An 18,423-nucleotide genomic window follows, 5' to 3' on the forward strand; every position below is an offset into this window, starting at 1 on the left:
CTACAAACTATGAAACAAGTAAGATCTGATCTTGCACTCATTGATGTCAACGAGAATTTTGGAACAAGCTTTCTTCTGTCCAGGATCAGGACTCATGGAAGCATGCATTGTAAGAGTTTACAAAATCCTAAACAGAAAACAGAGGAAGTTGACAATTCATATTTTACCCTCTGCAGACTGAGAAGCAGCCTGCTGGCATCATCTCCAAGCTGGCAGATAAAAGCAGACAGGTTTCTCCTTGTCTTTGAATTTATCTGCTTTGAAAATTTAACATTCTTTTTTGCCCTAGCAAAAATAGCTTATCATATTCCCCGCCTCCTGTCTGTCTTTCTCCAATACACAAACCTTGGGGTTCTGTTCCATTATTATTTTTTTCCAGATAAAATGGAAACAATGCATCTAGGAAACTGCATGCTAAGTGGAACAACCACGCAGCACAGTGATCAGTAAAAGGATTTTTAGGGTTACTGGGAGAAAATTACTGAAACAACAACCAAAGCTACAGTTAAAAAAAAAAAAATACGTTGAATACTAGGTTGTACTCACAGAGAGTGAAAACGCAGAACAAGACAAGTTGACATTACATTGTTATAGAAGCACTTTTTAGATTTCTACCTTGCACATGGCATGAGAAGTTGATCACCCTGACAGAATATTATTGCCCTAAGGAGGGTACAATGGAAGCTGATGAAAATGATACCATCTTTGGAAGAACTAGCATATGAGGAAAGGCTGAGAGCACTGGAATTGTGTTTAATCAGAATCAGGAAGCTGTAAAGATGGTAACAGGTCTTTAAAAATTTATGAAAAGGAGCAATCAAGATCAGGGAGATCGTGTCTCACAAATTTAATCTCAACTACATAGGCGATGCGTAGGGAGGGCATGTGCCCCCCTGAGATTGGCTGACGCTGAAGTCGCCACCAGCTTCTGTAGACGGTTGTTGCTCGCACCTGCCCTCCACCCCACCCCACCACCGACGCAGCCGGTGGCAGCTGCAGGCAGTCCCCACTCACCGACACCACCACAGGCGGCAGCTGCGGGTGGTCCCTGCTTGCTGCCATGGTGCCCCCTCAGTTGCAGGAGGCACCAGTCATTCATGTCTCAACATTTCAAGAAGCTGGTAGTAAGCAATACACTTGTCTTGACACAGTGTCAGGGAAGCACAAAGTTGGTTTACCTTACATTCTAGAAAGTCCTCTGATCTGGAGGAATCCCAAGTGGTGAATAGATGCAAATCACCTGAATAGGTCCTAGAGATGAGGGTGGATGCATGCATTTAGAGTACTTTGTTCAGCGGCCTGGGCAGCATTAGAGCCTTTCTGATGCTGCTCTAAGTGACTTTGGGTGATTGATGATGATGAACCACCTCACAGCTGGACCAAGGAGCCATGAAAGTGGCTCAAACTCAATTCTATCATCCAAAAAATCCCGAAGAGTCCTGAGCATTGCAGTTTTCTAGCAAGTCAGTAAGAGCCAAGAAAATATGTACATATAAAAAAATACTCATACCTTTGTTTTTAGAACAGGAGGGGGCTCAAAGGCATAGTTCATATAAATCTTACAGGAGCATATATCTCATGCCTGTAACCTCTTTGTTCTTATACATTCAGCCATTCACATGGAATAAGGGCTTTGTACCCAATATAAAATTAATATAAAGCTACAAGATCCCTTCCTTCAGGAAAATAAGCTTTGTCAAAGTCTCCCTCCCTCACCAATCCTGCCCCACTCTGCAAATATTTCTCATGCCAAAAAGCAAGTAAAGAATACCCATTATTTCTATGTTCTAGCACCACTTTGTGCATAGTGATCTGAATTGGAATAGCAGGAAAATAGTGTAGCCCCTGCACTCCCCTTCCAAGGTTACCGTCAACCAAAGGCATCACTATCACAGGAAATGTGCTCACTAGAATGGCAGCTCACCTGAGAGAGCTTTGTCGTGGTGGCAGGCAGAAGCGGGCGGCTAAACTTCTTCTGAGAGCCAATAGCAGCTGGAAACGGAGGTGCAGAAAAGACAGCTGCAACACAGTTGATTTTGTCAATCCAGGCTTGCATCTCATCTTGACTTCTGAGGAAGGCAGACAAATATCAGTGAGGACACCTGTGGGCCCATTTTCTTTTCCCACTACCTCCTCACCATCAGTGTGACACCTAGGGACTGGCTCATGAGCTCAATCCTGTGGAACAGCTAACTCAGCATCCTGTCTCCAATAATGACTAGCACACACAACAAATACATTTCTTTCACACCACTGATCAGAGGCTGGCCTGTGCCCTGAAAGCATCCACTTGGATGACAGTCAAAATGCTCTAACTCCTCATTTTCCCAGCTCTCTTTTTGCCCTTAGCTGCTTTCACTGAACCCCAAATAGCTATGCCATTAAACTGATCAGTAATAACTTCCCTTCCCTAATCAACCACTCAGTCACAGAGTACAGATGCAGAAGCTACTTCTTGATAAAATTTAAACCTAAATATTGGCCCTTGCCAAAAAAACCAACTGTATCAGTCATCCCCCGTCTCTTGCTTCCTAATGTAGAAAAATATGCACAAATGCAGTTCTTTCCCAACCAACTTGCTTCTCTAGAATACTCTTGAGATTACTGCCAAGCCAGGACCTGCAGTACCACAAAGATCTCTAGATCTTTTAATTAAAGTCTCTTAAATACTAGGGAAATGCAACGCCAATTAAAAATTGTATGGGGAGTGCCACCAAATGAAGCACTGATGATATTGGCGAGACAGGAAGGAAACAAGAAAAGCCTACTGGATGGTATAAAATCTGTTTTGGGACAAAGTTACATGCAAGTAAAGCATGTGTCCATTTTTCTTCTCTTTTCCAACTAAAGCCCAGTTCCTGTGAGCACAATTCCATGCAACGTGAGTAGTCCTACACTGCATACAGAAAAACCTGTGCTTAATGCCTTGCAGGATACCAGCTGAAAAAGATGCAAAAATCGTTTCAGAAAGACAAAAACCCCATCAGACTAGGCCTTGTAGTAGGATCATACATGTACAGAAATCAACCCTAAAGTATTAGACTGAGTTCATCTCTCTGCCTACTGTTCCCAAACTCACTTTGCTGCTTGTTCTACCTAAAAGGAACCTACAGCACCTTTCAAGCTTGAGTTTGTGAGTCTTGTAAGAACATGTTCACTTTTTAGCACACCAGGGATGCATCTACCTGTGCAATTAATCAGAGAATGATAGAAAATTAGGGTTGGAAGGGACCTTGGGAGGCCATCTAGTCCAACCCCCTGCTCAAAGCAGCACCAGCCCCAACCAGATCATTCCAGACAAGGTTTTTCTAGCCGAGTCATAAAAACCTCCAAGAATGGAGAGTCCACAACCTTTCTGGGTAACCTGTTCCAGTGTTTTACTACCTAGTGAAGAAGTTCTTTCTAATATCTAACCTAAACTTCCCTTGCTGCAACTTAAGATCATTGCTCCTTATTCTGTCATCTGCCACCACTGAGAACAGTTAACTCCATCCTCTTTGGAACCACCCTTCAGGTAGTTGAAGACTACTATTAAATCCCCCCTCAGTCTTCTATTCTCTGTATATCGTGCCAAAGTTTATTGCTCTCAGGTGCTCCGTTTATATGTGTACCTGAGACTGCAGAACATTGAGCGGGTTGGCAGGGGGTCCAGGGTGTCAGCCTGCCAGCCTGGGGCTGCTCTGACCCAGCTCAACATGCTAGAGGAGCTCGCTGGGGCATTAGGGTGCTTTAGTGCAGGCCTTAGCCAGCAGGCAACACCCTCATGCCCCAGCCAGCCCCATTAGCATCTACACATGCACTGCTGTGCAGTAAATAGCACTGCAGCAGGATAGTACTTGTATGTATAAGTAGTAACTTACAGTGGCATTTATCAGTTTACTGCGATCTAATAGGGCCGCACTTGTAGACATAGAAAGTTTACTGCGGAGCTAATTAGGCAGCTCCACAGTAAACATCTCATGTAGATGCACCCCATGGGATCTATAACTGGATTAAACAGCTGCATCATATCCTGGTATATTAGGAATGTGCTGTGGCCACCTGCAAGTGGGCCAGAACAACACCAAATGTATTTAATCCAATTTTTTTTTTCAATGTCAGGAGACAGAAGCAATATTTAAAGTTGCGAGTAAAAGTATTAAGACCAAGCTAGAATCCTTTACTGTGAGCTCTATCTCTTTGAAGCTGCAACTCTTGGCTTCCCAAGTCAAGCTGACAACCTATACAAGTAGCTTGAAAGCTACTGTACCCTCACAAAGCTCCACTGACTTCAGGAGGGCTCCATGAAATTCTCTGTGGAAGATCAGGGCTTAGGCATAGATTCAGATTTTTAAACCCAGGAGCCTTTAAATCATCAATTCTGACCTCATGTATAGTGCAGGTTGGAAAATTCCAGCCAGGGACTCTTGTGCTGAGCTCAGAAAACTTACGTTTGAATAGAACTTACTTCCCAGAAAGGCATCTGGTTTTATTTTGAAAACACAAGGAGAAGGGAGAATCCAACATTGCCCTAAGTAGCTTGTTCCAATGATTAATCACCCTTGCTGTTAAAGGTGTGCGTCTTATTTCCAATTTTAATTTCATCTGGCTTCAACTGCCAGTTGCTGCTTCTTGTTACGTCTTTCTCTGCTAAATTAAAGAACTTTTCTGTGCCCAGCATTTTCTCCCCGTGAAGTATATATACATCATAATCAAGTTACTTCTCAGGCTTATTTTTGATTAGCTAAAAAGATAAAGCTCTTTAAGCTTTTGATTTAACTCTTCAAGTCACAAATCTATGCTGACTCGTCTCCATCCCAGAATGTTAAAAAATATGGTCCCCTCTGTTCCCACCTTTTTGTTTCCCATAAATTGAACACCCATATCAAAATAATAAATTTGCAAACTCACTGGGCTTGGAAAAGCAGGACTCTCCAATCAGCTGTTTTGAGCTTTAAAACATTAGGCCTTTTCTCGTAGTCAGTTGCCTTTGATGCTAATGCATGGTGTACACTCACTGCATTTTTAAGATCTTCCTCTGACAAAGCCTTTTCTGGTTTATATTCATCCTGCAGGATTTAAAAATGAAAAGACGGTATAAATTATTCTATACTATTAATCTCTTTCTTTAACCTAAGAAAAGCAATAAAGTCTTGCCTCACATAGGGCCATCAGCAACATTAAAAAATAGAAATTTAATTTAATCAGCCCTAAAACATGTGCCTTTCCTGCTATTAAAATGCTACCTTTTCATATTCTTTAATCTCTCTACAAAAGATGTGAAGAAATTCTACCATCATCTTCCCAACAAGAGGGAAGAGCAGAAAGGATGGAATCATGAAAAGGATAAATCACCTCTATGCATCCCTCCACAAACTGTCCCCTTCTCTACCACATCAAGGAACGAATATTCAGGGACCTTCATGGCCTATCCCTTGCTTTCACCATCAAGAAGTTCACTTTCTTCTCTGACTGGCCCAAGACACTAGCTCCTATCACTTGCTTCTGTAAGTACTTTGTGACTTTCCCCCATGCTGCCTCTTCACTTTGGGAGGACCTCTTTTTAACGAATCCCCAACTAACACGGTATCTTCTTTTATAACCTCTCTTTTTCTGTAATGCTACAAAACATCTGGCAATGGTCAGGCTATCAAACATGCTAAAAGTGCTGCCCACCAGGATGATCAACATTCCCTCATGGTTTCCTTGTACTCCCAAGTCAATCCACTCCTTTTGTTCTGTTGTCTCTGACAGGAACACAGGACTGAAAGAGATCTTTCAGATTACTTCTAGGCAACCACCTCAAATAAGCCCTGTCCTGTACTCATATTTTATATGTACATTATAAGTTCTCCGGGGCAACAACCATCTTTCTGTTCTGTATTTGTACAGCAATGGCACAATGAGGTCTTGGCCCATAACTGAAGCTGCTGCAGCAACAATAGGCTAAATTCCTCAGTACTGAAAGTTTCAGCCTGGGAACTCATTCTGTTCTTGATTGCTTTAGGACCACAATGACATCAAAATCATAGTTCTGGTTGTCAGTGAAAAAAAATATTCCAAGTGCCATTTGGAGCACTGCAGTGCGAGAAGTAAAGACTCTAGTCCACCAGGCACAGGTGCCTAAGTAACCTCATGGCCAAGTAACGAAAGGGGCATGTGAAGGGAAGAAGTCATTTGCTGGCAAGGCTGCCATGGGATAAGCTGATAGAATTGTTTCTTAAACAAAGGTGTAAACAGCCCTTCACCTGTCTATATCCCTAACCTACAACCAGCTCACACTAGTCAACCTGAATGTCTTTTATTCTTCTCTCAGCTTCCTAGTACTAAGCAGCATGATACATAATTGCCACAAAATGTGCCATGCCTGGATCAAGGGTAAACAAACCAGAGAAGGCACTGGGTGATCCGTCGCCCTGATTACCAATAGCTATTGGGCTGGGGGCTGGTCAGGCACTGATCTAGTGCTGGACATTTGTCAGAGACCTGCTCTAGGAAAGACAAATTCAGCATAGATGAATGGCTTTAAACAGAGAATAGGTCCTCAGCTGGCACAGATTGGCGTAGCTCTCGGCTCCTGCAGATATAGTCCACAGGGCATGGGAAAGCTTGAGCCGCTGTTTTGGGGATGTACAAGCTGCCCTAAAGCCAGAGCCCAAGAAGCTGTTGCTAAATGGGGTCTCTCGAAAACTCATCATCCTGGGACGGGTAACTGGCCTGTTGGTGCATTGGGTTACAATTTCATTGCGGTTCTCCCACGCGGCCTCCTGAGCTGATCATGTTGAGGGACACAGGCTGCGTTTGTTCTGTGCTGGGGGTGTAGTGAGTGACACCAATTCCATGAGTGAATCGTTACTTGCCCCAGAATATGGACAGAGCTGCTCATTTGCACAACAGCTAGCAGACTTACTTTTTGGTGCCCCCTACGATAAGTCAGCTGAAACTGAATCAAATGCTCTGCTGGAGCAGACAGGCATTTATAAAAATCTGCAGTCACCAGTTAATCCACCAGCCCACAGATCACTCTTCCCTACCATGTATAAAAGTCATGATCATTTTCCCTCTGCCTGAAATGGCTGAAATAAAATGGTAGAAGACTGGAGCTTTGCTGGCAAAAGAACACCTTTGAATCTAAGTAATCTAAATAAATGTAGCATAAGGAGTTTGCATGGTCCTATGCTGTGGCAGTGCGAGAAGGCAACTCACCTCCTCTTCCATCACTCTAGCTCCTGCAGAGTCCTGATCAGTTTAGCTGCTCTAGTTAGTTGGCCATATAATGAACCAAGATAATCTTTGCCTGAATTTGCTCTTAAATGCTTACTATGCCAGGGTACTCCCCCTAAAAACCTTTATTTAGTTAGCACCTCATCCGATTGTCATATTTAATTATACTCACCTTAGCCCTCACCTTTTCCTTCAAAACCAGCTGGGAAAAATTGGAGTGCACACTATACGCAAGAAAAAGGGCTTCTTACAGGTCCAGAAATTAATTTGGGGGTAGGGCAGTGGAGTGATGCAAGTATTAATTGCTGCAGTGCTGGAAGCCACTGCTCCCTCCCTTTCCACCCCTCTGCCATTAATTTCTGCCCCCATGCAGAGGTGTGTGGGGCTGGTCTGTGGCTGCAGTGCCAGGTTCAACCCAACTCACAGCCCTGGAGCCTGCATGCGACTCCACAGTGTGTGTGTAGGATCAGACCTGGCACACAACTGATGCCAGCGTGCTGGATAGGGCGCCACCAGGTCATACAGCCTCCGAGGCAGCATACTAGATTGGACCCTGCCAGGCCACATGACCCCAGAGCTGGTATACTGAATTAGACCCTACTGCTCCAGAGCTGGCCTGCTGGCTCAGGCCTTACTGGGCCACCCTACTGCTCTGGAACTGGCATGCCAGATTGGGTCCCACTGGGCCACATGCCAGATTGGGCCATGTCACTTGGCCCCAGCTCTGACGTTACCAAGCTGCTCAGCCCCAGTACCAGCATATTGCTTGGGCCCTGGCATGCAGCTCCCAGCCCCCAGCTCTGGAGACCCCAGTCCTCTGCCACTTACCCAAACTCCATGGTACAATTTTTTTCATTTCTGAGGCCTTGCAAAAATAGGGAGAATGTTATATTCAAGGGTATGGTATATGCAAAAAATATGGTAGTTGCCTAAGTGTGAGTCTATTCCATCAGACTCAAGGCCCTGAAAAAATACCGATGCATCAACATTTTATACTTGACCTTCTGATCTCTTAACACTAATTTAAAAAAGGTAACAAATAGGAGGAGGACACACCCATCTTTTCTGATGGCTGTTTTTCATGGACTAGAGCAGGGTAGAATAGGCTTATACTTAGGTGCCTACTTGGTGCAACAGGATCTGGCTCCTAGTCTGCATGCAAATGAGATGCGAGCAGAGGAGGGCAACCAAGCAGGCCTTGTGTGGTGCTGCCTCAAGGGACTGGTTTGATGAAAGCTAGTGGCAAGTAATAGGGATCATTGCAAATCATGTTTAATGGAGACAAACAAGCATGGCTAAATCTTAAGCATATGGTGGTCTGGCCCTCATTCAAGCAGCTGGCACTGGACATCAATGATCCTGACAGCTATTGCTAGTCTTACTTCCCATCTTGTTGCCACAGATTTTTGAAAAGATGATGGCAAGTCAACTCCAACTGTGTACTGACTCCCTGAAGTGGCCTAAACCCCTTCTGAGCAAGCTTCACTGATGTATTATCCCTTCTTACATCCATGTTAATCATAACAGGCCGATTGGCAGCCCACACTACCATGGATTATGTGGCTCTGTTAACTTCCCTAAAAGCCCTGACCAAGACCTTTGGAATTGCTTTGAATTATTTTACTTTGTCTCACTTGTGCAAACACTCTCAATGGTTGAAATGGGCAGTCAAACTTCTTCAACAGAAGTCCTTGATCCTGTGTGACTGGCATGCTGTAAGACCACTTATATTGAAGAGCTCCTGGTATTTGGAAAATATCCAGCTACACATTTCTTTCAAACAGGAACTGAAGGAAGTTCCCCCCGATGATCTAATGTCTGAAAGAGATAGGAGCGCCTGGATGGCAGCTGGCTCAAGCCCAAACCATGTCAGATGGAGGTAGTGCAAGAGAAATGTTCTGAAGACTTGCCAGGAGCTGTGACATCATTAAGAACCCCATGTATTTGTGAATGCCGTGTTCTTCCTTGGTGTCCTACTGAACGTGTATTTTGGCTTCTCGGGTAGCTGATCAAAACTGACTCTTCTACCTTCAGCTGACCCACTGTCTGTGCTTCATTACAAATGGATTAAGAAAGGCAAAGCAGGGTATTTTACTTTTTACAAGCTATTGTGCAACGCATGGACAAACTGATTGAGTTAACATGTCATAGTTCCAAAACTCTTTCCTTTCAAAGGTCCCATAACTCCCACTGAGCTGACACTTAACTTGGGTCTCTGTGACAATAACTCTACATCCTACTTTTCTCTTGTATCAACTCATTTCTATTACTTGATGAGTAGTTATAAGGAGTATTCCTAAAGCCCATATCATTATAAAGAGATGCTATATCACACTATTGCCAAAAACAAAATCGAATCAAAAGGAAAATCTAAGGCCTGCTTTACTGCACTGTTTGCTGAGGAAAAATTTCTTGCAAGCCAGTTCATATTACCATTCTTCCCTTATAGCTCTGTCTTCTATAGGCACATCACATTTCAGCTCAGTTTAATGAACAGACATAGTGACAGTTTCCTATTCTGCTAAATTCCTATCAGATTATAATCAGAGAGCAGGAAATTAACCTTGGCCTGGAGATGCCCATGAACAGGGCAGACATCACAAACATGTCAAATCTCTGATTTTATATAATATTGTGCAGACATATTTCGCTAGCTAATTGCAAGTGTTTCAGCTGAGCCCCCTCCAGCAGTCTCACTGCTCACTGATTCAGAAACCATCCCTTTCAAATCACTCATTAAAACATGAAACAATATGCAGTACAACAGTTTAGCACTGGAGCGATTCCACAGAATAGATATGTGGGCATAATGTCTGAGTCTACCCATGCTAATCCCAATACAAGTTACTTAGATACTGGGGCTGAAAATGTCTTTAAAAAGAAACAGGGATAGTGAGATAAACTGGTAAAAAAAATATGATATGTACATATTAACAATTTACCACCAGATAAATGGGGAGGAGCTTTTCTGCATGTCATTGCTCTGTGGTAATTGCTTATGTGCATGTTCTTAATTGATGTTAAGCAGAAGCTAGAACACAGTCACTTACGTCCAAGGGCTAAACTGCTGCAATTCAGCTACCACTTACCGTGGGGTAAGAGCATACAAATGGGCAGTTATTATGAATCAGCTGGTGAAGAGCAAAGTCTCACCCTACTCTGTCCCTATAGTAAATGGTTTCTACATCCATACCCATGTCATGAGAACATAATCGGGGCTTAGTTACCCTCTGGCAGGGTAAGATATCTAACAATTACTAGATTTATTCACATGCTATACCACATGTCCCCTTGTTTTTGGAAGGCAGAAAGGAGAAAAAAAGATTTTTTCCAGAATCTTACCTGCCACAGCACAGGCTCAATCATAGCTGAACACTGCCTGCATGGAGCAGGACCAAAGTCCACTTGTCAGCTAAAACTGCTGCTAATAAAGCAGCAGCTATGAGAGGGTTAAATCACTAGCTATGCAACTGTAGGTAGAAGGTGCATGATGCTGATGAGTAGACACCACCCTGACTTCATGAGGTTAGGAGCTGAGCACAGCTCCCCCACAGCCATTCCAGCATCCCCATGCCTCTATTTTGGTGCAGAAATCAATTTGGTCACTTAAGATACTGCCCATCCCCATTTTGAATGGCTAATTTTTGTTAAAAATGTACAAGTGAAATGCAAATAAATAAGGTATTACTTATATGCCAAGAAGATCCAGAGGGAGCAGATCAGATTGGGGTTACACTCTGATAGGGGCTGTGCAAGCAGAGGGAGAGAGTGCCTGAAGATGTCAGAGTTCAAAGAGATGAGGAAGACAAAAGATGCAAGGGGAAATGGAGGCAGAGGGAAAGGCAATGATTTTCCTGAGAACACAGAGCTGGTCAGTAGCAGGGCACTACATTTCTCAGACTACCTTCCATGGAAACCAGGATTTCTACAGCTCTCCTAGAAGTCAGGATAATCTTAATATAATATACTGCAGAAGGAAACCACAACTCAGTAGGCTTTGCTACTGGTGAGCTGGTAAGCTTGCCAAACTAATTTTAAACCCTTTGTTTTTCCCAAAACAGAAAAGAATGTGAGCTAATAATTCCCATATTTACTTTCTCCCTGAAGACTGAGGGTTCATTTTGAAAGTTCATGCAAAGCTCTGCTCAGTCAGGTGACAAGTCAAAAAGACAATTGTTAATTGTGACAGCGCAGGGGTATCATGTGCATAAGCTTGGGGCAAGCAAGCTCAAAATTCTCAAACATGTCATGAAGTCCTTTGGGGCTTGAAAAAGGATTTATTAAAAATTAATCCATGAATTGACACATCTCCTGAAGCCCCATTTTTCACTGCAGGATTTATGAGAATGAAAGAAATGCATTAAAGAAATCAGGATGAAGCAGTAAAACACACCATGATAACTCAACTGCTATAAAAGAATGTTAATGCTTTGCCAACTGGGGTTGAAGTGACACAAAAGACAAGTGAACTCCATCAGTGCATTTTTGTTTTGGGAGCTAGATGGGAGATTACTCTTACTTTCCAAAGGATGAAGGGGAAGAAAGGGTCCTCAGGAAATATCCCTCTACACTCCCAGTATTTAATTTATTTTTCAAAATACAAAGTGTTTAACACTACCCATAACAGCATTTTATTAAGATATGAAAATAGAGAGGAGAGGCTTAACATGTTTCCTTTTTGAAAGCTTATTAAGTGAATCCTCCCCTTTCAGGTACATGTCAAGAAATAAAATCATGCCCCACGGACACTGCAACTTTAATAATTGACTGAATTGCTTTATGTAGTCGCTCTGCCTCTTGAAGCAAATGCTAACAACGATTTATTCCAGAAGTCAAATTCCAGAGGAAGGTGGTTGCCATTCATTTAAGATAACGAAGATAAACCAGTCAAGAATTTCAGGTTAATATAATATGGGACTCACACTGATAAGAGTACAGGAAAGGGCACTGGATTAAGATTTAGGATGCCAGGGTTCTACTCCCAGCCCTGCCACTGATATGCTGTGTGACATTGGGTAAGTCAATTTTTGCTGTGGTACTTTCGCTTTCTATCCTCTGTCTGCCTTTTTTATTTAGTCTGTAAAACTTTTTGGAGCATGGATCAATCATCTCTTACTACATGCTTTCCTAAAATAGCGGGGGGTAAGAAACAATAGTGCACAATCACCACAGATTCCATAGATCTTAGGGTGGGAAGGGACCTATTAGATCATCGAGTCCAACCCCCTGCCCTGGGCAGGAAAGAGTGAGTCTGACCCCCTGCCCTGGGGGGTTCAGATGACCTCAGCCAGGTGTTTGTCCAATCTCCTCTTAAATACCTCCAAGGAAAGGGACAGCACCATCTCCCTTGGAAGCGTATTTCACATTTTGGCAACCCTCACTGTAAAGAATTTTTTCCTGATGTCCATTCTAAATTTGCTCTCCTTCAGTTTGCGGCCATTGTTTCTAGTTACCCTGATGGGCGCCCTTTGCTAATACCAGTCCACCTGACAAAAAGATATTCCTTCTCCATCCCCCATTTCCTCCTCAGTCTTCCACCAGCTTCCCCTTGCTCCATCATTCTATGATGACCTCCTTTTCTAGATACCCTGTGTCCCACACAGGATCTACTCCTCTCAACCTCTCCCAAAGGCTCCTCTTGCTAACTTTTTCAAAGCTGGGCTGGCATAGCAAGGCAATGAGGCCCAAGGTCCTTGGTGGTCCTCTCAGAGGCAGCCCAAGTGGCAGTTAAGGGGCAGAGAATTAGCTTTTACAAGCCAAGAACTAGGCATTGTTTCACTATTATTATGGCAGTGTAAAGAAATGGTCATATGGTAATGCCTTCACCTTGAAGTAATGCATTATAGCATATACTCTGGATACAAGATTCAGCTATACAGCTATTCTAGGGCAGCATCCAAAGGTCCCAATTATGGAGCAGTAACCCCAGTGCAATAGGTACTGAACATAGAGTACCTGCCCTGAAAAGTTTAAAGCCAAAGACCAATGAAACTTAACCAAAGGACACTCTTTGATGTCAATGGCATTTGGAATCTGTCCCTTTGAAACAAATGGCTATGGTGGGAGAGAAGTAGAACACAACCAAATCTAGACAGTGTTTATATACATTGAAAATTGTCTGCTCAGTAGTCATAAGAAGAAAGCGCAAACTGAAGCTGGTCAAAATATTTCTGAATAGTTTTCTCTGGGAAACCACTATTTAATCAAAATCAAGCTCTTATGTGAATGTGTTCATTTTGATGACATTTCTGAGAGAAGTCATTTAAATGAATCATTGCAATGTTGTTTTTTCAATTCACTTAGTCCTGACCTTTATGTTACATTTGGTATTTCAATATAATATTATATTGAGTATTTCTATACCATATATGACTCAGACTTGACTTTTTTTAAATTGCTCCACAGGAAATTAAGACATTTTAGTTTTTTGCTCCAATTTAGAACATTTTTTACCCCTGAATTAGTGAACAGAACTAGAACAGAAAAGGCCAGTTTCAGATCAGCACCATGGACAATAGCTTATGGCCTTGAGGTGATGAAAAGAGAAGTGTGTGTGCACGCGCGCGTTAGGAATAACACGTGACTCAAGTACTTTTACTGATTATGGATGAGAAACATGCTGTGTGGGTAGCAGAGGGGATGCTCATCTGAAGGAAGGCTGAGGATCATAGCATTAATTAATCTTTAATTAGCTTCCCAAAGAAACATATTTCTTTTACCTTTTGCAAGTAGAGCACTGTTCCCTTCAGAACAGCATAAAAGGTCTTCCAGCCACGTTTCCCTCTGGGAGCTAAAGAGAAAACAAACCAAAGAAACCCATTTAGCAGGAACCCATTTTACACTTTGTCTAAGCAACAGGAAACCTGAATTAGGCCTGAACGAAGACTTTTCTGTATTCTGCTACTCAAAGAAGCATGTGGCTAGCCATTGTGACAGCTCAGTGACTGCTGTAGGGGGAAACAGAAGTCACAGCTACAGGCCGGCGAAGGCTCAGTAGGCATCAAGGCTCATGCAGAAAGCACACACAACATAGGTGTCTCTCTGAGTTTGCAAGCTTGATAGCAGCAGGAGTGTGCCTCTTCTGGATTCCACTGGCAGGCACCACTCATGACCACCACTGAGTGCTCAGTAGGGCATGGCACAAAGAAGTATCGTTTCCTCTTGCAGCTGCCAACAACAATGCTGGCAGTGAGGTCTCACTCCTTCCTGTCCTCCTGCATCTTCCAGAGCTTGCAGAAACAGTGAAAAAGATGGAATCTGATTAAAAACCCAGAAAAAGGAAGAAAGAAAATTCTACATTAAGCAAGAGATAAAATGAAAGCGACTTAAATGATAGAATTACCATATTTTCTCAAATATAAGATGACCCTCCCCAATAATTAGATCCTATATATGGAAAATGTATTAATTTGTCATAATGTGTCAAGTATAGAATCTAATTATTGAAGGTTTGCCATGAATCTGTCCCCCTCCCACTGCTACAGCAGGGAAAATAAATCTAAGGGGTCAGGTATCCCATTGCCCTCTGCCCACCCCCCAACTTCTTCCCCGCCACAGCCCCTTCTCCCTCTTCTTATTGTCAGACCCTGCTCTCCCTGAGCACATGGAAGTTAGGAGAAAATCTGAAAACACTGGGCATATCTACGTGAGATATTTACTGTGCAGTTGACTAATCTGCTGTGCAATAAACATCATGCGTCTACATGTTTGCCCCTATTAGGCCACAGTAAATTAATTTACTCTACAGCAGAATAGTATTTGTAAAAAACTCCAGAGCAGTGCACATGTAGACGCTGCCCTGGCTGGCTCGAGCATGAGGGTGCTTCAACACACCCATGCTGAAGCAGCATCATGCCCCAGCCAGCCCTTCCGCAGCATGCTGAGCAGAGGGAATCAGCCCCAGGTGGGGACCAGGTTGCCCTTCCCCATGCTGAGCTGGTGAAAGCAGCCCCAAGCTCACCCCTGGACCTCCTGCCAGCCCAGGCTGCTCTGACTCTGCTCCACATGCTGCGCATGAATAAACTCTGGAGCTTATTACTCCAGATTGTATTGCTTCCCTGCACAAATTCGAACAGCACACTCCAGGAGCAGTAAACTGGGGTAACAAGCTCTGGAGTTTATTCATGCGCATGAATTGCACGTGTAGATGCACCCACTGACCTTGAAATAGGCATACCTATAGTAATTTGCATATAGTACTCAGAGTCTTAGCTCATTCAGAATTGATGCATGTTACTTTTTTTGAAACTGCTGCAAGTTTTAGCACACATATGCCACAAACAGACTTTTAAGCATTGTTTTGTACCTACTTAGCTACCATATAAACTATGCATGATATTAGTCTAGAGCAAAAAGGCTCATTATTTACCATATAGTTCACTGGGCTGGGTCCCACCAAAGTAAACATTAATCAGCCACATTGACCCCAAAACTCAGCACTGCTCAGTATGTGTGTGTACTCCAAATACTCCCCACAAGGGATCCATGTGGTAATTAGCCCCACCACTCATGACTGGAACTAGATTTTCTTGTCATGAATCCTGGAATCCTCCAAAAACTGTGTATGCAGATGAGGCGCAGGACAACCTGGTCCAGCTCCACCTCATAGAGAGTAGGGCAACACTAATCATAAGTGGCAGGCTGAGAGAGGGGATGAGAGAAGGATTCTGGGGGAACTGCTTGGGGCCCCATTTGGTGATGTTTGCCAGGCATTTAAGGGTAGTAAACATAATTATTGGAAATGGAAAAGAAAAGTGCAGCTCAGCTGTGGAACTGAAGAAGTCAAAATGTATGCCATATAGTGGCCCACCAGGACTCGAAAAAAATTCAGCACTGAGGGGGACTGAGCTCACTGGGCACTACCATATATCTCATTCATATCAGCTACACTAACCTATCCTTGCAGTAGGTTCTCATCAATGTCTTGATCTTTTTGGCTAAGATCAAATGTAAGTAAATCAAAAAAGGAGTTAGGGTTGGCTCTGGTCCGCCTGGTGCGAGCCTGGTATTACAATATAACCAGGACCAGTGCCAGTTCCCTGTGGAGGGAACACCTGCCCATTATTTTTAAAGGCCAACATTTTTTTAAAGGTTCCCATCAGTACGTTTGCCCAGTGTGGGCCATGTGTTTTATAGCCATCCTCAAATTCAGCTGTATTTAATCAACGTCATAGATGGTTTCCATTGCTGAGCACATGCTGCTTCTGGCAGTAGTTTAATGATCGACAGTGTATTTAATGAGATTTCTTTGTATACAAATGTAAGACATGGGGCTTTTTTCCCATGCTGATTGGGGAGAAAACTTCATCATGTATCTGAGTAAATATGGTAATCCAAAATAGACATTACAAATCTGGAAAATTCAGAGTTAAAGTTAGACTTAGTGGATATTTAAACATGCCAGTGTACAAATATGAACAATTCATAAGTTTAGGGAGATTCAGGACAAAATGAAGCTTTCAATCAGCTCCAACATATCACAGCCATGACACTTCACCAAGCCACTCCTGAATTTAATCAAAGGCATCCCAGTCTGGGTTGGAAGATACCAACAGATAAAATGTACCACTTCCCCTGGGAGTTTGTTCCAATGGTTAATTATCTTGGCTCATAAGAAAAGTTCTGCCTAATTTCTAATCTGAATTTGTCTAGCTTCAGCTTTCAGCTATTGCTTTTTGTTATGCTTTCCTCAGCTAAGTCAAGAGCCCTTCCCTGTTCAGTATTTTCTCTCTGTGAAGAAAATCAGAGGCTTTAATCAGGTTGCCATGTTTGTGGCTTCTACACTTTAACACTGCCCTGTAGCAACTCCAGAAAAACAGATAAAAACTTCACAGTAACCTTTAAAACTAAGCTGTACTTTCTCTAGGGTGATCAAAAGCTAAAAAGTAAACTCTTCAAAAATGCCTTTGCAACTTTGAAGCCCAAGACCCACTGACTCAATGGGACTTTGGCTCTAAACTGCAGAGTGAACTGGGAAGATTCTGCCCCCATGCCTTTATCGTAATTGGGTATGGTTGCCACAGGAACCCTAAAATTCAGTCCATTAAACAAGAAGTCTTTTGTAAACAGATAACACAACAAAGGCAAGCACACAATTATTCATTAAGAGTCACTACAGGGGACAGACAGCACTAACAAACCTGCGGTAGGATATTAAGTCAAAATGTTCACTCAGAATCTGTTAAAATCATCAGTTCATCAGGAAGAATAAGGTACCTTACATTTAGGAACTTAAATATAGGTAAAAGTGCTTAATTTTAGAAATCTGACTGCAAATGCTAGTCTTAACATGTAGGTACTAAGTGTATACCTACACATCAGAATGCAATACTGTGTGGAGACCTCCCCCACAAGCTACCTGTGACCTGCAGGAATATATACACACAAGGCAGTGCCATGCAGAGATACCCAAGCAAGCTCTGCACACTCTCGCTCCAGAACCAGAAACAGGATAGCACATTGTCATGGCACGGTGCCTGAGCTAATTAGCTCTGCAGAGAAGCAGGGATCGTGTTTTGCTCATGTGGTTATATTGAGTTCTGTACCCAGCATAGAGTATCACTGCATGGTTATGCCTTGTACTGAGTAGCCATATCCAAAGACCAGTCCTCCAAGAGTCATGCAAGAGTTGTTTTGAAAAAGAGTTGCAGGCATTCACAATTTGTAATAATGTCAGGTTTTGTTTCCCGTCTTAATACCAACAAATATAATGTGAATCAACATGAGGTGTACATTAATAAAAAATGGGAAAAACACAGATGTTGTTACTAACCACAGTATAAAAAACTGCAAACATGATAAATACAGACACATAAATAAGAGGTCCTCGATAATTCTTCCTTCATTATTGGGACAGAAAAAAAAGGAAACGACATTATAAGCAACAAATGTAACCTGGAATAGCTGCAGATTTATTATGGAGAGGGGGCCAGGAGTTACTGTATATATAACATCATATATATGAAAGGGTGCAATGCCTAATTTAAAGGGGAGAATTATACTCCACTAATAAGGAATGACCTCCTAGACCAGCAGGGGTCAAGCTTTTTGGCAGGCATGCCACAAATTAGTCCCACACTATCCCTGAGTACCGCTCCAATTCTCTTCCTCTGCCTGATTAACTGCTCTCCTTTCTGTTCCCTCCCTTGCTTCCTATCCAGTCTGTTGTTCTGCTTCATGCCCTGTGTTTCCTGTTCAATCTGCTGCTTGGTTTTATGCTTC

The 18,423-nt window shown here is 42.8% G+C and overlaps 1 protein-coding gene across 1 annotated transcript in view; it reads right to left on the reverse strand.

The window, feature by feature from the left end:
- Positions 1–18,423, reverse strand: part of PSD3 (pleckstrin and Sec7 domain containing 3) — a 162,769-nt gene that overhangs the window by 12,820 nt on the left and 131,526 nt on the right. Inside the window, exons 12-14 of the mRNA XM_014519479.2 lie at positions 13,923–13,993; positions 4,891–5,048; positions 1,925–2,069 (exon numbers count right to left, since the gene is read on the reverse strand). Coding sequence (XP_014374965.2) covers positions 1,925–2,069; positions 4,891–5,048; positions 13,923–13,993 — 374 coding nt within the window. The remainder of the gene's footprint in view (positions 1–1,924; positions 2,070–4,890; positions 5,049–13,922; positions 13,994–18,423) is intronic.

The sequence above is a fragment of the Alligator sinensis genome, unplaced genomic scaffold (assembly GCF_000455745.1).
Source record: "Alligator sinensis unplaced genomic scaffold, ASM45574v1 scaffold560_1, whole genome shotgun sequence".
NCBI classification, from domain to species: domain Eukaryota; kingdom Metazoa; phylum Chordata; order Crocodylia; family Alligatoridae; genus Alligator; species Alligator sinensis.